Source organism: Bombus vancouverensis, chromosome 12 (assembly GCF_051014615.1).
Source record: "Bombus vancouverensis nearcticus chromosome 12, iyBomVanc1_principal, whole genome shotgun sequence".
Classification (NCBI taxonomy): Eukaryota; Metazoa; Arthropoda; class Insecta; order Hymenoptera; family Apidae; genus Bombus; species Bombus vancouverensis.
The window spans coordinates 4,088,810-4,112,651 of record NC_134922.1 but is presented as its reverse complement, the minus strand read 5'-3'; the positions used below and the strand labels follow the sequence as shown (position 1 = coordinate 4,112,651).

General features: G+C 36.3%; 2 protein-coding genes across 2 annotated transcripts in view; one reads left to right on the top strand and one right to left on the bottom strand.

Moving 5' to 3' along the window:
- The window catches only part of LOC117165029 (uncharacterized), a 474,023-nt gene that overhangs the window by 95,264 nt on the left and 354,917 nt on the right, over positions 1-23,842 (bottom strand). The gene's annotated exons all lie outside the window — the stretch shown is intronic.
- Positions 1-23,842, top strand: part of dpr1 (defective proboscis extension response 1) — a 443,679-nt gene that overhangs the window by 111,881 nt on the left and 307,956 nt on the right. The window contains exon 2 of the mRNA XM_076623411.1: positions 20,055-20,218. Within this exon, the coding sequence (XP_076479526.1) occupies positions 20,055-20,218 (164 nt within the window). The remainder of the gene's footprint in view (positions 1-20,054; positions 20,219-23,842) is intronic.

Sequence of the window (23,842 nt, the reverse complement as noted above, 5' to 3'; positions counted from 1 at the left end):
TTTTGCGCGTAATTATTCCAGCGAGTCCATTTTTCCACAGCGATAAGGCAGTCTTTACAGATCGTAAGATGTTTCTGTCGTGTTCTGAGATACGTTTCACGCTTTCATGAAGAGTATCAGTAGGCGATGTGTGATTTTGTCAGCGATTATAATTTACGAAATAAGTGGCACAGAAATTATTGCAAGATAAAACAGGTGTTTGCAAAACATCGAGAAAAAGTAGTGGTGTGTTAAAGTATTTAAGAAACATAAATTTAACATAATACAGTTTTTTAATTAGGTTAAGATTCGAGTAGAAAATTTCAAACATCTTACGAGTAATTCCAAAAAACAAGAGAAAATACTCGCAGATTGAACTTGTGTGTGAAAAGTTTATGAAAAAATTTTTTATGATATAAGCTGTAAAAATATACTTCTCGTATGATACCTTGAAGCATTATAAATATAGAATGGCTTCCAAATTTTGTTTAATAATTATGTAAGTACAGCTGTTTATAATATTTATAAGAAATTTCAAGGTACAAAATTATTCAATAATCTCAATAAACTTTTCTATCAACTTCACCAAAAGTTTCTATGTGGTTTTAGCAATCGTAAGAAGAAAGTTGTTAAAACCCATGGATTAATTTGCAGGCACAAGTATACATATTTTAATTGTTTCTGTTTGAACTTGTTCATTATTATGAAAGATGATGTGTGATTTTGTATTTAATAGAATCATTAAATTATATGTAGATTTATTATGTAGGTATATTCGGTTTCTATTGGCTTACCGCGTTGTGTACGCATTCAAATTAAATTTACACGATTGATAGTATTGATTGGTTATAATCTGTATAAAGTAATTGTTTATTAATAATAATTACGCACGAAAATTTGAACTCATAATTGGATATGCGAGGATTAAACTTGTACAATTGTTGGAACCACAAATTCTGAAGCCATTGCAAGATTGTTATACCCACTCGTGAAAATTTTAACGTCGATATTACAAATAATCTTCTTTTTTCTAATCATTCTAAATTAAATTTCGTTATACATTCGAATCGAAAATACAAGGGACATACTTTATAATAAAATTTCGATTTTTGTTGTAACCTTGTGAATTATTGCTTTCCAATTATCTCGTTTTTTTCTAAATCGAACAAGTACGAGTATAATTAATTTCGTTTAATTCTATGTAATCGAAATCTGGAAAATTACGTTTAACGTGTACATGCAATTATCAAATAAATTTGATCAAAATGTTCCATTTCAAACCGCTTAGTATTGGCGAGCAACACGAAAAGAAGAATATCATTTTTCTCGCGCGAACGTCTTTATCCATTTTAGGTTCCATCGACCTGTACTACACAAATGCTACCAATCGTGTCTATTGTCATGAAATTCGAGTGCTAACATTTGTCCTAGAGATCCTGACAAATCATCACCACGTCTAGAGTTCACGAAGGCATTGCGTTGCCAAATTAATCCTTCGAAATGGCGAGAAAGTATTGCCGGTTCCTTTCACGTATCCATCGATGACGTGGACAAACTCGAACGTCTCGCAAAGGCAGCTACCTGCGATTTGTCAGTGGCCTGGCATCGTTTCCTGACGACAAAAATAAATATACGACGTAGCTGGCCTCCACACTCCTTTTACGTTCTATCGAATTTCCTTTACAAATCAACAGAAGTTTCGATCGAACGGATATTTTCGCCTTACGTAATACTACGCTACGTTCGTGTATTAATTATGGCGAAAACTATGTAGAGATGAAGAGGGACTGGCACTGATCTTGCTATGGACAAAAGGACCGCGCACAAAGCTCAGGGATTAAGAGATGAGATTTCCGTATGAAATATTTATGTAGCAAAGTCGACGCGTACATTTTTTACACGATTCTCTCTTTCTTCCCCGCAGACATTCAAAATAACGAAATTAATTGAATTTGCGGGCACATTGATCCCTGTTTGCGGGCGGAGTTTCTTTAAAACATAGAAAGAGCCAATGATTATTCGGCGAGATTACTCGTAATCCTTATTTATAGGCAGCGCGGCGTATCACGGAATTGTGGCGCCGCTAATTTCTTTAATCACGACCACGCTGAGTAATAAGTGCCATCTGTTCTTGATTGCTTTCTGCTTCGATTATCGAACCAACGATCGTATCCAGGATACGTGTTTTAAAACGAAACGCGTTTGATTGTGAGCCAGAAGAGAGCTGACGAAAATTTTGAATTTGGTGGATTTGTTATATGCACCGTGTATATCTCGTTGTTTCGCGCAAAGTATATTGTAGAAGAACTAGACGTTTTAAAAGACATTTTCAATTACCTTGAAATTATTTTGATAGCAAAAGATCTTATACTTTTATAACTTAATTTGGTTTGAAATTATTATTCGAAACGAAAATTTGAAAGGTGTTCCGTATTTATTAGGTTGTCCGAAAAGTTTCTTTCGTTTTATGAGGAAATAATAGACGCTGAATGTTTTTTGTTTTATATTAGTTTATTGAATCATGCACGAATATAATAATAAAAATATAACGAAATGGATCATACCTAATTCAACAGAACAATATAAAACAGAAATTGTTGTTCAACTATTATCACCTTATGAAACGAAAGAAACTTTTCGGACATCCTAATATAACGATTCGTAGTACACGAACTGTACAGTGAGAAATTTTCAAATGTGCATTATAAAGTTTCTGTATCATATTATAAGAATACTAGGTATTGGTTTTCAGAACTTTCAGTGCTACTTGAATTAATATTTCTCATACGTTCGCCTATCTTCGTCTATGTTCAATTGCAAAATACGAGAAAGATATTCGACTAGCCAATCGATACCAATTTAGGCCATTCGTCTCGCGATACGTTTGGAGATTGAAAGAATAAAAAAATATACGACTCATAAAAAGCTCGTAGAAAGTGGACGAAGTAGCAGAGTAAAAAAGGGCCGAGTACCAGCAACTTGATGACACTGCTGCTCTGAGATAGTCGTCAGAAGGACCGCCAGGGAGATTCATCGGGGACATCATTAGGGAAGATCCTCCATGTCAATGTGTAAAGGTAAAAAACTGTGAAGAATCCGCAGAGAGAGGGAGAGAGAGAGATTTCTCTATGTAATTATAGAGATAGGAATCTGTAATTAAAAATCAAAAACTTGAATTTCTTGACTGTATTAATTACTATACAAATATGACACTACTTGTGAAGTGTAGTTGTGTATCATTGCACAAGTTAGTAATTTTCTAAAATAAAGATCCATAAACGCAGGAAGTTTCACGTACAAATTATTAGGTTGTCCGAAAAATTTCTTTCGTTTCATAAGGTGTTAATAGATGAACAATAATTTCTGTTTTATATTATTTTATTGAATTAGGTATGATCCACTTCGTTCTATTTCTATTGTTATATTCGTACATGATTCAATAAACTGATATAAAACAAAAAAACATTGTGCGTCTATTATTTCCTTATAAAACGAAAGAAACTTTTCAGACAACCTAATACTTCAAACTCTTAGAAGGTACAATCGTTTTTTTTACGAAGAAAACGAGGTGTGTGGGTTCTTCCGTCTGCCCATTGCATTTGTCGCTCGATGCACCAAATAACTAAGCTGACTTAGCGTGAAAATATTTAACCAACAATTCTGTCGCACTTTGTACCATAGCAAAGCATCGGAAACCCGTGGTACAGGCAATAAACGTACCTTCGATGCAGTAGCGCGACCGAACACGCATCGATAACGCAACATCCGCACATCTATCCGCGACAATGGTCTCGTTTATTCCAGCGACGGTCCCAAAAACCGTGGGCTCGGTCCACGTAGCCATCGTGAGAATCGGAAATCGTCGAGCGGTCAGAATCCCCAAGAGCGGGACACCGCGTCAAAGCCAGAAACTTGACCGCGTTGTTCTATTATGCAACGGAAAAACCAGGAACAACAGCTGCGAGCGACGTTAGGAATAGAATTTACTATCTTTCGTCGACGAGTTCTTCCGAGGAGAAGCCGCGCGATGCTTCCTGAAATATCGATGAGACGCGCACGAGCACGAAATCGCTGTTGCTGATCTTAGTTAGCTTGGTACGTTTAGACCAAGTATGCGAATCTTCGTTTCCTCCCACTTTCATATTAACACTAGAACTATCACACCAGTCAAATTAACTGGTCTTACAATTTTATTTTAAAATTCCTACTTCATGTTATATCTTTTTTCCGCAATAATGTAATGACTTCGCAACGATAACTAAAAGAATAATATAATGAATTTTATTTTGTTTTTTTTTATGTATTCAAACTCAAAATAATTTTGTATCAATGCTACTTATACCAATACCAGTCAAAATGACTGTTACTTGTCAAAGTGTAAAAGGGTGCTGCAATCTATTTATCGAACCCCAATTAACCAGTTTCCTCATTTTGTATAACTTCCCACACGTTTTTAAAATTTTTACTGCGTATCATTCAATATGATGATATCAGTTGTGAGGAAAATTCCGAATCGATCGCTGAATCGCTAGATGCTAACACTAGAAATACCAAAGCAGTCAAAATGACTGGTTCGACAATTTTATAAATGTGTTAATCCTCGTTTAGGGATCATGGTCCCAGATGGTTTAATAATACCAAAAATGTACTACAGAATATGGGATTGCTTCTGTAAGAAAATAATAAATCAATAAATATAAAAATACTCTATTATTACTTATTTTTTAAAGACCAGTCATTTTGAGTGGTTTTAGTAGAAATAGCTTCGTGTTAACTATCGGTAGTTCTAGTGTTAATAAAATTTAGTAAAAAAGTACAAGTACTTTCAACGTTCTTTCGCGGATGGAAAATAATATTTGGAACGGTATAAGTTCAACGTCGGTGAGACAGTAACTTTCCAGGAAAGAAACTATTTTATCATTCATTCGTTTGTTCAGGAAAGCTGTGATAAAACTGCCGACGCATTGAACGCATTATATTAACACTGCTCGGTTTCGTCTCTACTAACATTTCGTTACGTTCGTCCTGAAGACAAAGGACTCTTTTAGAGCGTTCGAACGTTCGATTTCCGATTCAGCGAGCAACAGCCAAACGGCGAAAGGATGCTCGTTTGCACTTTTGTTTTGCTAAATTTGACCAAAGTGCGGGAAGAACGAGGATTTCCTTTCTTCGCCTAAACGCACCATTGCTTGCGTGACTCTGGAATTCGTTCAACTCGAAGCAGAGGGAACGATCGTCTCGCGAACATTTCATCGATGATGATAAGATGTGCAACGAATCGAGCGTTCGCCGCTGAAATTTATTAACAGTACGGGAATGAACGTGATTGAGGGAAAACAAGATTGTACATTGCGTCCAAATATTATATCGCTTGTAACTATAATTAAAACAGCAACCTGATCGCTCTGTCGGATCCAATACCTGTAATTTGTTTGCGATATCGCAAACTTGCGTGCAACAAAAATACATTAGAACGGTGTTTGTTTCGATGTCGAAACGGTTCTAAATCATGTTGATCGTCGAAAAATGGTTGTGTAATTTTTGCTGTTAGTTTTTGAAAATACCGAAACTGAATATTGAATACATCGATGGCACGTGATTCAACGAGATATTTTTCGATCTGCGAAGTGTAAAATGCATTGCATTGGAAATGTAAAACGGTTAACGTTGCTAATTTCACTTCACGAGAATGGCCTGCTGTATCTTTCAATCATTGGATATAACCGCGGATATAACATGCAGGTTTGATTTCGCATTATCTTTTAATTTCTAATTCCACAGTTGTAATTTGCGTAAAATGTAATCTTTTTTCTATCGAAAATTTGAAGACTGGCGAGTATCGAGAAAAAAATCCTTTGAGGAACGTATCGACACTGACTGCGTTACATGCGTTCGTGTCACTGAAAAACATTTGACATATTTCTTCGTTAACGCAAAATACATAGTATATACCGATTAAATGCACGAATTTCGTTTAGTAAGCTTACAATTGCTCGATAAATTTAGTTATAGAAAGCCAAAGTTTCGACTGTTATCGTAATGCTCCTAGAAAATTAATTACGCACGCTGTGAGATAAAAAAGATATCAAGTTACGCCAACTGAAATTGCCCGAACAGAGAAGTTGATTAATTCGAACGAATCTTGACAGACGACGGTAACAGGAAATAGACGAAATCGCGCGGGGAACAGGAAGGAAAGATAGAAAACTGAAGAGATAGGAATGGAAGGAGCGACGTAGAAATGTCAGAGTGACACAGTCAGTTCGCATGTTTGTTGGCTAACCTCCGAAGCTAATCGTACGGTGCAAATGAGCTGTTTCGTTTTCCACATTGATTGCATGTCAGCCATGGTGATAACGTTTGTATAGAGTCCTTTATGCAGTCCAACTAGCAAGGGATTCCAAGGGATTTCACGTGCACCGTTGCTAAATTCAGCCATGAAATTGTGGCACACCCTTTAGCCTCGTCACTGAGCTGTCACAGACAAATCACGTGATTCAGGTAAATGTGACCAAAAGCGTTGCAGTACGAATCGGTTTTGCCTTTGCCATCCGCCAATTCGATCCGAATTGAAAGTTATTAGCGAGAATCGAAAGTGTTTTCCTCCCCTTCCTGTCCTTTTCATTCCTTTTTCCTATCTTTTTCCCCGTCAGCTTGATGACTCGCAGCGGTTGACACTTTATTGATACCGCACAGAGGAAATAATTCAAACTCGAATCACTTCCTGTATTGCTTTAATTTTCAAAAATCGATCTTCATCGTGTTTCCGCGGCGTACACCGAATACATGGACGTTTACAACGACGTAGAACTACAAGAAACATCGACATGCATTTGGCTAGAATTAATAGTAGATTTATAGGTAGAACTATTCTGCCGTTGCAGGAACTCGGTTAGTTAGTGAACGTAATTTGGAAATAAAAGCTTGGAAAAAAATATATATATTCGATGACTTTCCATTTTGTTTCTTGTAAAATTGTCGTTTATTTTTATTGGCGTTGGCTGTCATGTTTGATATTCAACGATACAATAATTAAATCTACTCCTGGACATCAATGCTCGATTGATAGTATAGTTACTCTATTTTCGAATAACGTAATATAAAATGCTTCTTAATTGTTTGTTCTTCGTTTTCTTAGCCATACCAAACAACGACTTGTCTTAAAATTAATATCTAGCATGAAATTTGTGAACATTTCTCCAGTAATTTTTGTTATACTTTCAATTGTGCGAATGATCTTGTGACTCGTGCCACCTCTAATAAGGCACCGATATGAAGATTCTTTTCGCAGACCCAGATTTATTCGCGCATTGTTATTATCCGGATCTTCACTGGTCAGCTATTTCTGCAGCGAGAAGTATACGCCGTCCTGGAAATCTAATTAACCGGCTGCAATTACTGACCTCCCCCCATGTAATTAAAGTTGATTCTCATAACCACTCGACATTGCGGCAAAATACACTTTTTGATGAATTTCCGTGACTCGTGTGCGCGCAGCCGCTTCCTTTGCAGAAATTTTCATGTTTAATTGCGTAGGAAAATCCCGACTGAATGATCGACTATTAAAGCCGAGCTCTCGTCTCCCTCATTCTTTTTACAAATTTCACGCAAAACGAAATTACGTGTACGTTATTGCATATATGATTCGTTAGTATTATTATGTAATATCGCGGCCGTGACAAATTGCTGTAAAAAAGAGAAGGAAGAAAAATTAATTCTATTTTACGCCAGCCATGATTATGAACATTTTCCTTGGAAATAAATAATGACGTTTATAGAAATGGAAAAATAATAATTTACACGGAACATGCTGCTTTAAATAGGTATTTTATTTATTTATTTTTCACAGTCCATCCGACGGTTTTCCAGTTACATTTCTCTTTGCTTTACACTTATGGTTTACTTTTCCAACCATTAAGTTTAACTCTCGTAGTTAACATTTAGATTTAAAAGCTGCAGCTTAAACCTGATCTTGTAACATATTCTCGCGGTAGCTAAACATGTTGCATAAAAGATAATAAAAATATCATATATGAAATATCGTCAGGTAAAAGTAAAATGACATTTCATCGAATATATTGCTTCGTGTTCGTACATTCTAGATATCTGTAAATCGATAGAATTTTAGTTTGAAAATATTGCGAGTAACAATATCGAAACTTGTGTTTAATATTTCAAACCAAACATGATCTGTTATTTACGTGAGGCGTGGAGAATTCTACTTGCAAAATAACATACAACAACTTATTACCCTCATATTTGTATAATTGATATTAAAGAAAATGGATTTAAGAAATCGCAATGTCGCAAGAAATTTAGTCAACTAACTTTCAAACTTGATCGAATTAAAATTATTAAAATTAATGTATCACTGGTATTATAAAATTCTATTAGGTTGTCCGAAAAGTTTCTTTCGTTTTATGAGGAAATAATAGACGCACAACGTTTTTTGTTTTATGTTATTTTGTCGAATTACGTACGATCCATTTTGTTCTGTTGAGATAAACACCGCGACATTTCACACACTTGATTTCACGTTTGTGTGAAGATGCACTGTTGTAAAAACACGTTTGCGAAAGAAAGACACTTTCCAGACAACCTAATAAATAAGTAGTAGAGAACTATTGTATCCTTTCTCTCACAAACACAATTATCCTTCCGAATAACGCTTTACAAATTAAATGAATAACCAATAGCTCTCTTTCCTATGGAGTTGTGCTTATGAATACAGACTTTGACCATAAAAGATACACGAAAAGTTTCTAGAAACTAAAACCCTGAATTCTGGTTTCCTTCGAGCATGGATCCTCTTAAGGTATAAATTCGCAGGATATGCGAGGAAATTCGATATAAGAAGCGTCCGAGAATCACGCTCAATTGATTTATGTCATAGGAGAGGTGACCAAGAAGGTTAGTCGGTCATCCTGGGTATCACGTTCACGGAAATTCCAAGCTGGTGAGAAATTTGCGATGGACAGGTTTCAAGTATTGAGTAACCATCAAAGCTGGAAGATTTTCGAATCATTTTCTGTGTCGTATCAGAATGTTCGATAAGGTGCGAGTTCCTCTTTAAAAGTGACAAGTAAATAAAAATATGGAACCGGATAATAGGAAAAGTGGACGAAATGAAAGGATAAGTCTGATAATATCGCCAAATTGCAACGTGGTAATCGCTTGTTCAAATCTTCATTATTAATATAGATTAAATTTACGAAATAAATTGATTGTTGATCGATACAGCCTGATTTAATCTGCTCTGTCACTATAACCGAACTGCAACTTTTGTAATAATTAATCGTGAGTTGCGATGCGATTCGGTGTAAATGTTCGAAAAGTTTGAAAGCGATACAATTTTAAAATCAATTAAACCATGTATTTTTTAAATCGAGCAATTTAATAGGCTTTAAGCCATAGATTTGTATAAAGACCAGCGTAAGTTTCAGGTATTACGCGTGTTGCATTATCACACGAACTGTATCTCCATTTTATCCATACATTTTTCAATCCACTTTTATATCATTGGGTTTCATCGTTTCCGTTGTAAAACACGTAGCTAACAGCAGCTTTTATTTTCTCTACGCTTGACTTTGCACCACATTTCATTCGATTTTAACCGTCAAAACGTTTGATTACTTATAAACGATTCGTTTTTATAGATTCGACGCGAAGATAACATCGATAGCATCGCAAATACTTGTCCAAGCGTGTTCAGCGTTTTCAATTTCTATGAAAAATTCACTTTGCCTTCGTGACAGTCGAGCGAATTGACGAGTTAATGTACACCGCGGAATAACTAACTGGCTATCATAAATGTGTTCGGCGTGAAAATAAACGTGCGATTTTCGATCGGAGAAAAAAGGCCTACGCTATCGCGACTACTGTATTATTAATCACGAAACAAACGGCTTGAATTACGACACCAAAATGCTCCGGGCAGCCATTACTCGGACATGTAACGATTTTTGCTCGTTGCAATCGACAACTCCGTTATTTAGTGTTCTCTATCTATTGATCAGCTACGAATGAAACGACCGCAATGACAAAACTAGCCCTCGAATGTTACGCTCCGAACCAGGTATCGCCAACATTTTTGATATTTATTGCATTTAATTCACGGATTACTTCGAGATACTCGATATTCCAGATCGCTCATCCACGAGTAAATACATAGTGATTCATACCTTGGTAGATCCGCTATTAAGATTTTTCCACTACGAAATAAATACCGCGTGAAATATATCACGTGATTTTATGGACAGATAAAACGCAATAAATCGCCGCTTAATACTTATTTCACTTTGTTCTCTGAGAATTATCTTTGATTCGTTAACTTTGTTATACGCGTATCCTGTTTTCTAATTTTCTGATTTTACGCTTTTCAATTCCTCCAGTTTTACGAGCCACCGATTCTCCCGTACATGAAATAAATAATAGCAATAATAATTTTGTCAACTCGCTTCGCACAACTTTTTATCATCGATAGCCTGGAAATCGAGTCAGGCGATATCGATTCGACGCGACGGGCAGAACGAAGAACGGAACCTTTGCACAGAATTAACATACAAATCCCGGCGAAACTGATAAAATTTCCATCATCACGGGCAAGGCCAGAATCTGCATAATTCGGCCGCCGGTCGATATGATTCCACGAGGGAGGCGGTGTTAATAAAAACAAAACTCAAAACTGAATATCTTCCCGAAGCAGCTCACTATTCTCCACGAACTAAATTCCAGATTCCAGGGATCAAAAATTACAGCTAAGAAATTTTAATGAAGAAAGAAAGATCACCGACGAAAATCTTAATTTTTGTTTAAACGAAAAACTGTGATCACTATGTCTTAAAGAAATTAAGAAGAAATTTAAATAGTCGAAAAATATAAATTTTTAAGTGTTCTAGTGGCTATGAATAACCATTATAAATGATCAAAATATTTTTGGTTACCGATAACCAATAGGTATTGACGTGAAAAATTGCTTTTGGTTATCAATAACAATTATCGATGAATTTCTTTTCGGCTATCAATAACTATTATCAATGACGGAATTCTTTTTTTAGTTACCAATACTGTCAATCGGATAACTGTCATCGACGAAGGAATGGTTATCTGTAACCAAAATTATCTGCTAATTTTTTATAAGCTAAAATACTAATCCTTATACAGTACAACTTTTTAAATTTCGTTATGGCCCTTATTGAATTCGCTCAGCACACGCGTTGAAAATGGCCCGTCTTCGCCAAGCAATACCATAGAAATTACTGGCCAGATAGCCTTCACGTTCGATGTCCGTTAAGTCGTTTCATGGTAGCAGTAAAAAGCGGAATATCTTCTTTATACGTGTCACGGGAAAGTTAGCTTTTTTTCGCAGTCGTCTTCTGTAAATTCGACGAGGGACAGTTTGAATTTCGCAGCGGGAGATTCGCTTCTTCCTCGTTTCTGTTTCAAATGATCTCTTTTACGTCTCGTCGTTTTCTTCCTAACATCTCGATAACGAAATATACGAATCGGCGTTCTACGTGAAATAATCATATTGCACTGTGTGAAATAATAATAACGTCAAACAACGACGTAGGAACGATAATGAAAATTCAGTGGATCAGAGTTAACGTAATAACTTGCCGAATAACTTATCGTTTCTCGGTAAATTAAAATGCAGCCAAATAAGACGATATGCTCGAACGTGGAATTTATTCATTCCATTAGCAGCTATTATAATTCCAGGAGAAGCACTGGGAACTTTGATAAAAAAAATTCTGGTGTTTGATCGAAGGAGTTTGATATAAAGACACGGAAGATAGAACTTAGAGGCGTGTCGACTGAAATATGAATAAAAACTCGATCCCGTCTGATACTCGATAGGGTGAGCTGTTTTCGAAAAGTGACGTGCACAAACGGTAACTAGCTTTCCTTTGATCGTCGGAGAGCAATAGTTTCATGACGAAATCTAACGAACGGATACCGGCCCGGGCGATAATAAAATCGTATCACGCTAGTTGACATCAAAGAAAATCCAATTGTGACTTGGACACGCTTGTTTTCCAACTTTTGAAATCCCACTGCAAAAAGTCATGCTTCTCTGGAAAATGAAAATTTCCTAATGCTGTCAGAGTGAACGAATATGAAAAGCAATTAATAGGTTTTGCTTATGTTACATGCAGGACAGATGTCTGGTAAAATGGTTGATTGGAGGCAGTTAACGAGAATTGAATTGACGTTGAAATATCACAGGAATATTTACATTTTCAAACGTGTTTTCCGGATGAAAAATTAGCAATAAATATACTTTGACACGCGAATTTAATGTTACACGTTTTACCTGAGGAGAATCGTATTTTGCGTAACATAATGGTTGTCATTAATTGTTTATAGCTTCTATAACCTAATGACAGGCAATTTTATACAGATTTTTAAATATACAGCATTTTTTAAATATTTTAATTTCAACCATTTTATCATATTGGTATTTTATTCGTGTCACCAAGGTTTTTATATTTTTATTCTTACTAATTTTGTTTATCATCCAATTTTTTAAAGAACATGAAATTTTTTGTCTTTGGCGGGTTGATAATTAATATGTACATCTGTGTTCTAAATACTTTTGTATCATTTTTTACTGCATTTTCTCCTTCTTAATATGCATTGTACAATGTGTGTCATTTATCTTATTCCTTTGAGCAAAACTTATTTTTCCTCGATTCCTCGCTGCACATAAATTTTCCTGTTATTTATGGTCATTTCTCCTGTTTTATATTCCGTTACATGAAGATTTTAACCCTTATATAACGTACAAAATTTACACCTTTTAAGAGTGCATGATTCAATCTTCTTAAAAGACTTTATGATAAATGACCTCTCTGAAATGCTAAATGATGTTACAATCATTATGCAGCGAGAACGCAGTTAAAACTTAATGTTGCAAGGTAGTTTAAACCATCCTTTTAACTACTTTCACGTAGGCTGAAAACAATTATTCACCATAAACCTAGAATACTAAACATTCATGAATACATTTTTCAATTTAAAAACATTCGAAGTTTTCTGTATCCCAGTTCCACGAAAGAAAATCTGAATATATTAACATGTTATATATAATTGTTACAATTATATATAATTAACATGTTATAATTGTTACATGACACACTAAATATAACGTTTATAGACTTTCGAGAATCTTTTGGAGAGTAGCTGGAGGAAAATAAATATTTTGACGATTATTTCGTTTACCAAATTTCAGACAAAGGAACAATCGAATCGTTCACTATTTGAAATTACTGTTGTTTGAAACAAATCGATATTATCTACATTTCCAGATAACAGTGCAAAAATTAAAAAGCTGAGATATTATTTCAGTCTAATATAATCATGATAATCGGATCTCGTTACAGCGCTAATGAAATTTCAAAATGTTTCGTACATAGCATACATAATACGTATATTCATAAAATATATATGTCAGAGAAACGTCAGTAATAGAGTTGTGGGCGTTTGCTAGACCTCCCTTAGAGTTGGCCAGGGTCGTGTTATAACGAAGATACGGCCTGATACAACGGGTATGAACACTACCGATTCGACAGTCGACAGCGGCGATTAGGCCCTCGCGACACTAGTGATAGTGGTCTTAGGTTCGATAACGAATCCACGGTCAACGGGAGGATGGATATGCTTGCTCTAACTCAAACGTGTACTGATCGTAAGGAGCTATTCCCTTCCTCGATGAGGTCTCAGTCAGGAATGCCTCTTCGTCCCAACGACGCCACCGAGATAAACTCTGGTGGGGTGTCTAAGTACCCAAGATCCTCGGATCGACGTCGCTGTCGATTGGTCAATTTGGGACAGAAGCTGCCTGTCCGTTTGCAAAACATCTTAATTGCCGAAAAACCCAGGTTTTATAGCGGGTCCTCGGGATACCGGGACTTGTGCTGTGTACGTGCCTCAACCTTAGGTATTACTTGTCCTAAGGAACCGTTAGCATGTTTTACATTACCGTTGTTACATTACATGTTTTACCGTTAGCATAACACCGCTCCGCACCTTTGTTAGACGGAGCGCCCGTCCCGTTGACCGCGGCTACGTTGGGCGACAGGCTGTCGCCCCGAGCCAAAGCTCACCGTCACTAATCCCGGACGGTTACCATCGGCTTGGATAACTGCGATTGTTTCATTACGGCTATAGTAGACTCTAGATTACAATGTTAGGAGGTTATCCTGAAGTTCCAGAGGGGCCCCAGCGTCCTTTCGTCTCCGACATATATATATATATTTTTCTTTACAAATGTTCAAGCGCGCAATACTTTTGTGAGTTACAGTATACACATTTCTTTTCCTTTAGAACGTTCCAATATATACAGCGAGACATGTTTCACCGTAAAGTCGTACAAATTCTGGCCGAGGATTAAAATAAACGTGAATTTGAAAGGGTCGCGTGCACCGGAACTTTGATACTTTAAAATGTATCTATATCGCTGGCTGGAAGTCCGCAGGAGACTGAAGAGACTTTGAACGACGACGCGTACGTGTCACGAAACCTTAAACTCCAGTGCAAGCAACAATCGCGAGTGGCGGATGGCAGGTCGATTTCGAGACATCGAGCTGACCTCAAACTCGCTTCGAATTTCTCTATTTTATATCTCTCTATAATTTTACGCTGTACTTCAACGTACTGCAACAGCCGACGTGTTTGGCGACGTCACGTATAATATAAGATACCGCGGCCAGAGAAATATACGAAAACTCGGAAAAGAAGATATACGAGGGGGATTTCTTTTCTTTGATTGTTTGAAGTCGTATCAAACATGTACGTGGGTTATTAATCAAAATAATATTAACTACGTCGCAAATAGAACGGAATCTATCGTAATAGATCGATTCATAAGCAACGTTATACTTACATATATTAGGCTATTTGGAATATTCGTGTTTTTGTCAGTTGATTTATTCTCTTACGTTTTGTACATTATATGTCCGACGAGATTTTAGAAGATTTATTTATCGTCTACTTAAACGAGCCTGTTTGAATAATTATTCAAATGTCTGCTATTGACCGATGCAGTTTGGTCGAGTGATTAGATGATTGAGCGTCATTTTCCAAGAAGAAAGGAAGACTTTCTATTTCAATAAGAGATAAATGTTGATTATTGGGAACAAGAATTTATAAAACCATCTTATTCGTGCCTTTATTTTTACGAAATATTTTTATTAACTGATGAAATTTATATATCGTTAAGGAAGACAAATTTTTCCAAAAGCAACTAAAAATCTAAAACCTGAAAAAATATGTCATCTAATAGATATTGTAAAATTACAAAATCTAAAATTTGAAGAATATTACATTGATTTAATGTTGATTTAACGTCTCTTTTCCTTTACATGGTCCTATCTCTTTGTATGCGTACAGCAGCCCTGATATCGACATGGAAACAAGGTGAAGGATAAACTCTGCTGCAGATAGAGGAAGGGTTAAGACCGTGTCTTTGGTGTCTCAGTGAATGGACTGATCAAAAGACGACGTTGTAATTTATCCTGCCTTTCACACCGTCATGTCGTCGTAGTTATGAGTTGCGGGGTATTGTGCTGATTATAAGATAAAGGAAAGTCTCATTTCACATCGTCAAGGATTTTACGGATTCTTATGGATTTAGTTTTGTGCGATTCTTCAAAATTTCTCGCTTTTTGTAATATAATAAGTATACAGATTCTTAGAACGTTTGGATTGAAGATGTCGGTTGTAATCGTTAATGCGACGGAAAAATCAATGAAAGAAAAATTCTGCGATATACTATGCGTATGTATATTCCGACGTATATTTTATATCTTGTCTCGCATTTAAAACACACCAGTCCATGTCCGATGAACTAGTCGACGAGTAAATTATTCATACACGAATCTCCAACACTCGTTACGAGTACTTCAGAAGATGTAGAGAATTTCCGCAAAATTATCAAAAAATTCAATAACTAAGGAGGTTCGTAATAGAACGGACTTTTAAGAAAGAGAAAGAGAAAAGAAGGGAAAGAAAATACCAAGATATCTGGTATTCAAATGAATGCGTGAAGCGAGCAAATCGATATGAGCGTTCTACGATAACCTCCCCTGAATTGTTGGCCAAGCAGCTCGGAAACCGCCCCTTTACTGCATCGATTCAACCATCCGAGAAAAGAAGTCATGAAGGCCAAGTGCATGAGGCCGATCAATTGCAAGGAGAGAACCGACTCTGACCAAAGACCGTCTCAATTCCCTTCATCCGTTCTCTCTAGTTAATTAGGAAAAATCTGGCGGATCTGATCGTAAGATTCTAAAAATCTTTCTCGGCTCCACTTAGCCGAAGGAGTAGCAATATCCCGGGAAGCTCGGCTACTCGCGAAAGTAGAATATTAGTCTTTGAAGAATAAACCAGCAGAGTCGTGTTAGGCGGGTGCAATCTGCAAATATTGCGCCACTTCCTTTAGCTCCTGTTAAAATTCTCGGATTAATAAACGGAACGAGACCTGAGACCAGGATGACGTCGGTTGTGCGTTTTCCTCATCTCTTCCCGTTTCCAACGGTGCCTCTAGATTCGAACCTACTCGGAAACAGAGAAAGAGAGAGAGAGAGTGAGAGAGAGAGTGAGAGAGAGTGGGTGAGTGAGAGAGAAAGAAAGAAAGAGAGAGAGAGAGAGAAAGAGAGAGAGAGAGAGAGAGAAAGAGAGAGAGAGAAAGAGAGAGAGGAAGGGAGAGAGAGAAAGAGAGAGAGAGAATCGGTGACTCCAACTTCAACACAACTGAAGCATCGTGAAAAATCAACGAGCGCCTCCCCCGGAGATTGCAAAGATTATCGTCACGAGACAGAAGCGGTCGTGAGATTTAATTTGTTCGCGTAATCATCGTGACGACAACAACGATTCGGTTCGTCGCATTCAGATTCGTTTTCAGAAGAAGATTCTCTCTTCCTGTTATTGAATTTTTCTTTATAAAACAGCGCACGAACGGTATAACTGGCTCTATAGATATACAGTCGAGCGCATAAGCAAATGGGCGGTAGTGGTGAAATAGGTGTCGATGAAGTTTCTTTAAACAACGGCTGGTTATACAAAAATATAAATATTAATTTCAATTGTTTACTACGTAGATCTGCGTTGTAAAAATATATAATAAGTTGAACCAAAGTACATTTAATATAGTATAGTACGAGTTCGATTAAATTTCATTGATACCTACTCCTACCACCTGTCCACTTATTTCTGTTCTCGACTGTACTTCTGCACGAACGAAGCTCCAACTCGTCGATGGAAAATTCAAATCTTATTCAAATGCGGATGACCCGCCGTTTAGCCACGAAATTTCACACTATCATATGGAAATACCGACGAGACGTTTGCGAATTCGAACGTTTGCCTTTCCGATAAATGGCGAAATGACGGAGGTATGTTTGTACGTATCAATGTTATTTCATGGAAAGCCAACATTTTCGTCTGAGAGACTTTGTAATAGAGTTATCGTGCCGAGATAGATTCACATATAAGCACGAATCTTTTTTGTTTGAAGATGGAAAACGAAGTCAGTTTCTTTCAGTCTTCTAATTGTTCTTGTAATTTTATATTTAATACGCTTTCATATTTGTATACAAGGTACATGAAATAAATGTAATTCGATCTGGTAAAGATGGTGTGTTTGAACTACAGAAAATCCGATGCCTATGATCTTTTTCATAAAAGGGGGGGGGGCACTGGGAAGTGTAATGAAAGCTGATATTAAATTAAAGGCTGCCATTTCAAGGCTCTAATATATATTTTATATTAAATTGATACTTTAATCAAAGCGCTATCAGGTTAAAAAAAACTCAACTGAAAGGTTTTCATTCGCAGGTAAAAGAGACATATCGTGTTACCCCATTAAATTAAAAACCTCCTTTCTCAAGAACTACAAGCTTGCAGAGTATCAAAGAAAACTGATATTTCGATACTATCTTTAATCGATTAAATAACGTATGATCGAGTTTTCAATACCAAATGTGACAAACTTCTGAAATATGCACGTACATCGATGTATTATTTCGTATTATATCAAATAATAAATTCATCACTGTATAGATTAAAATCAAGTTTGATCTTTTGTATTTTTTACTTTTCAACCGAATAAATCCGTATCATCAGCATGACAGCGTGATATTACAAAGTGAATGTTAGAAATTCAGCCTGTATATTCTAAAATCAAGGAATGAAAATTATCTTTTTTTAGAAAAAAATAAAAAGGAGTATCCGTTATTTAATAACTCCAAGTTGTAAAAGATGCTTGATAAATCAAATTTGCGAATAACACTTTTACTTGGAGTAACGAATCCAGAGTACTGCTCGCATATAGGGCTTTTACACTCTGTAACATAACCTGCAAGTAACCTAATTTATGGATGCATTAAGCTTAGTACGCTTCAAGTCAAATTCGACGCTTTGTCGTTGAAATCACGGTGTTCACAAGTTAGCCCGTTGTTGGATTCCGAAAAGGAGCCGCTCGTGTTCGACAAGAATATCGATGAGGAAACGCATAACTCGAAACAGTTTGGTGCTTTCACGAAATCTTCCTGTTAAAAGCTTAGATTAATCAACCTTTGACGATTTCTGGTTACCGGTGGTCGGAGAGCCGTACAGCTATCTGGTTCAAGCATCGACAATCAATAATGAAGTAGGCATTGACAGCTGTCATTGGAATCCGCTATTTCTCTTGATAACGATAACAATAGCCAATAGAAATCACAATGCGCCACGGCGATTCCTTGTCGGCTGGGATCTCATAATAGTTACTGTCATAAAAGGCTATCGTGACCGTAGGAACAATAGACTCGCAGGTGCTACTGGCGACGTTGACGTTGCCTCCATTTCCAAAGGAGTTATTGAATTTCGCTTAGCTTGTTACTACGAGGCGAACGATGACGAAATCCGTGACGTTGTGATTTTGATAAATATATTGCATAATACTTTTCGACCTCAAATAAATATTCAAGAATAGTGACACATTTATTTGAATTTAAGAGTGTAGGAGAATCGTAGAACCTTGCTCTCAGGAATCAAGCGGATGTTAACACAGACAATGTCCAAATTCTTTTCGCGTGCTTTTCAAAATTACCTTACTTTTATTTGAGATTTAAATTGAATATATTAATGTTTATGTAGGCAGTCATAACATTGTGTTACTAACGAACAGGTGAATTTGAAACTTGAATGTTTGAAACCATCGCATAAATTTCAACATAAAAATATGCAAAATGTGGTGATCTTAAAATTAACACTTTGGCTACCACGCTGGTCATGTATGACCGGCCACAGTTTCTCCTGTGACGCCACGGTGGTCATTAGTGACCGGAGCGCTTGAACTTCTTACAATTGTAAAAATTGTATGAAAATTGACAGTTAGAGCATTTTGAATATAACTGATAAATAGAAGATACTTTGAAATAAAAAGTGCCCCATTGAACAATGAAACATTTTTATTAGAATATCAATAAAAAAAAATGAGAACAAATCTTGCATCTAACTGTGCACTGTATTTGCATCCATATCTTTCAGGGCTAATCTACGAATATTATTATAAACACACCTTAGAAAATAATCCTAAATGCTGCTTTATAATCATATAATCGAAGTTAGAAATGTGCACATACCTTACTATTACATATAGAATGAGCAATACTCTTTACTAATATCTTCTACACGTTTCATCAATATATTCTGTACATTTTGCTTACGACGAAATAACGAATGTAAATGGTTTGTTGAAATAAAAGAAGCCTCGTTATAATATGTCGCTATCAACTGTTAGCAAGGCGCCACGGTGGTCACCCGTGACCACCAATAAGATGAACGGTCCATTGGGGAAAAATGTTGTCTTTCATAACCAATTTATTATTATTTTGCCATTATATGTTTTGAATAATAAAAATATTCCCGTGGTGACCTAAGCGAAACATGTGATTTCGGCGTTGTAGTTAAAGTGTTAAACATAGTTTCATTGCCCATTTGACTTTAATTCTATTAATAAATCCTACGAATAATCAGTTAATTAAGCAATTCCACAATTCTCGTGAATTAAATTTAATCGTTGTTTCTAGGCACATTTGTTCGGGATCAAAAGCTGGTGGGAGGAAATGTTTTCGGCAATCACAACATCACCAACGCACCGACGTTCGAAATGAACGTTCCACGAAACGTGACCACCGCGGTTGGTCAGACTGCTTTCCTTCATTGCAGAGTTCATCAGCTAGGTGACAAAGAGGTAAGAGGATTTACCTTTTGCTTCGCATTAGGTGTAACATTCACCTGATAGCGGACAATAACGAAGAAGAATGTTCTCATCCTTTATTGCTATATTAGTTTCTTTCGTATAATACGTTTCAGTTGTCGGGTTATAATAACTTTTCTCGTGACAAACGTTCACCTTTACATTTGAATTCAAAATAAAATCTAATAAAATTCAAAATACATATGATACGAGAAGCGAGGTCTTCGTAGAAATCGATTTTTAAAATCCAGATTTTCACGAATATTTTTCTTTTAGATAGTTGTAGCAATTGTACGATCAAAGTAATTTAAGTTATCTTCTTTTCTTTAAATATTAAGATGCTTCTTATAAAATAATTACTACAACAGATTCTTTTCTTTTAATTTCGCAAATTATACGAGTACCTGAATTTTCTAATGAAATATCTATTACACATGTGAATATGCGATAAATATCTGTAGATACGAATATCTTGGCTTTATAAAAACCCATTAACAGATCAAAATTTTATAAACTGTTATTCAAAATATAGTGTTTAGATAGCGTTGAGATGGTTAAATTTCGACTACATTGCTGATTCGAACCTCGAGTACTTGATATAATGTTTATGCACCATGGAAAAATCGACGTCAAATCTAAAGGTTTAAGAATTTTTATATTTATTTTATATATTAAGTTGTCCGGAAAGTGTCTTTCTTTCGCAAACGTGTTTTTACAACAGTGCATCTTCACACAAACGTGAAACCAAGTCTGTGAAATGTCGCAGTGTTTGTCTCAACAGAACAAAATGAATCGTACATAATTCGACAAAATAATATAAAACGAAAAACGTTGTGCGTCTATTATTTTCTCATAAAACGAAAGAAATTTTTCGGACAACTTAATACATCTAAATTCTATAGAATTCAAACTACCGATCAACCGACATTTTTACTTTTGTTTTGTAGAAGAATGTAGAAGAATGATAATTTAGAACTTAGAAAATCGATTTTCAACTTTCCAAGTAAAATTTATAGCAGATTTGTTATTGACTGTTATTGTATTTGTTACGCCGGGCGACTCTCTGCCTGGCCCAGGTCACACACCGCGGGCCAGACGGACACCAGATGTCCGCTCTTCCGTACGGCGTACCCTCAATAGCCTTAAGCACCCGTCATAAACCCGAGTCACTTGCCTGCTAAGGTTCTTCAGATCTAACAAATGTCTTTTTCTAAATCAGTTTCTAAAGACTATTGTTTACTACGGCTTGACACGGGAAAGTTAGTTTTTCTCACATACGATGCTTCCGACTAGCAACTTTCTATCGAGGGCGGTTAAGACCCTTCCTAGTCCACCAACCTCCGTTTGTCCAATCCGAGGCAATGTATACTGCCCTCACTTCCTGACCTAAAATTTTTTTTTTTTTTTTTATTTATTTGTTGAAATTACAATCAATTCTCGCGTTGAGAATTTTCAGTAATTTTTCTGGCGTGGCGCAGTGACATGGCTGTTTATTTACAATAAGTTAATACTTATTATAGATAGGTATAATTTATAAGTATTATAAGTAAGTGCATATGCTTAATTTGAATAATTAAATGAATCTAACGTTTAGGTCTAGCGGGTAGTGCCTCTTCAGCCTGCGAATCTGGTCCGTCGTATCGAGTAGTCCAGTGATTAGGGGGTTTCGGTGTTTGTTGATTCTTTTGTTATATCTGTCGCTATATTTTGCTATTTCCTCTTTGACGGTGGGTATCTTGAGGGCTGACCTAAAATGGCATGAACAAATCCGATGGTCCTAGCTTTCACTAGCTTTCCTCCGACACAGCATCGTCACTCAACTTCACTTCTTCTACATCGTTGGAAAAGTCAACTACTAAGTATAACGCTAATGCCTATCGGGGCAGTCTAAGCATAACGCGAGAGTCGGTCTTGGTATTGTCGAGCATACATTTCCTCTCCTAAATATCTTATAGTGCTACGTCCACTAATACATTAAATCCAATTATAAGAGCCCTGCTCCAACGTACATATCTATCTTATCTTCGTGCGATAAGTGATTATCTATCTATCTATGCTCATCAGTGTAATCTAAGTGTTGGAAATATATAATTTATAATTCTGTGAATCACAGTGTTATACAAACTCAATCACCCCTATTATCTCAACGGAAATCAGGGGATCGATCAAGTCGTGGTGTCGATTGTTATAATCGTAACGGGAATTTACGACTCCCGTTGACGTCTCTCCTAGCGACTACGTCTCCCCGCGATTGGTCGAACAAACAGTATTAGTTTAATTATTCCCAAAATAAACTCGATTTTCCAGAATCGATCGTCTGATTTACCCCAAGGATTTACGTTATTACATATATATATATTTATTTAAAGGTATATATTATATAAATGTATATTATATATACATATTTCAAACGTATTTCTTTCGCTGAGTATAGAATAGAGCACTCCGCTAACAAGACGCTCACGCGTAGAATCTTAGGAATTGAAAAACAGGGGAGAAAAATTCAACAGGAAAAGAAAAGTTGTTTGACATAACGTTCATGAATAATTCGTCAGAAGTTTCAGAAATTTAACTTTATTCATTGGTATTTTTCCGATTTTCTTCCAATACAATTCGTAGCACGGAGAAATATCACACCGACTAGGGGAGAACACGCAGAGGAGAAATCGCGTGCGCAACTTCGCGTACGATCAAAAAGGATCACCCTGTTGCAGCTACGAACGGCCGATCGTTTTTCAAAATCTTCGATCCGAGGAATACATTGGACGAAGCTAGGCGATTCCGAGAGGCTTCTAGGATGTCATTACCGTGCCGTGCGGTTTTCCAGCCATGCTCGTTGATAGAATATGCATAACGCGTGTTTCAAGAAGGGAGGCGGCCTGAAAGACGGGCCAGGCGAAACATATGCAACCATTAAATTTTTCATTTTTTCCTGCTGTGCCGAAAAAATTATGGATATATACATGGAAGGAGAGACGTGCATGGAAAAATTCAGTAACAGGTGGAAGTATTTGGCTCGATAGTATTGATCTGCTGACTATACCGATGCTATTTTCGATGCTACACGGTGCTACTGATCGATAAATAGCGTAACATCTCGTGGGTGATAAAAGTATTATGCAACGTTCTATAAAAAATGTTATGAGGCCGAGGGAATTATTTTTAAACGACACAAGCGCGTTCATGTGTCACGTTTTGCAATAATTAATTTTTATTTCACCGAGTTCACAATTGAACCAAATTGGTATATAAGCTTCTTGTATTGGGTTGCATTAAAAAATTATAGCGGAATTTCTGGATAAAGCGAACAGATGATGAAAGCGAAAGGATTAATTAGAAGATGTTCATGAAAGAAAGAAACGTGTTTCGCAGAAACTGTGTGGTCGAACGTAATTTACAGTATATAAATTTTTCATTAAATTATATAGAGCGTAAAGTATCGTGTTAAGATGAGATTCTCAGATCTCAAGAAAGAAGTTGAACGAAATTTTCAGACGTGAAAAATGTTTCTGAGAGAGCAAATAAGTTGCAAGTTACAAGATAATTATTCCGTTTCTGCGAACGTGACAGATTACGTCTAAATGTTCCCATTGCGAGCAACCATAAATTCCTTTATCA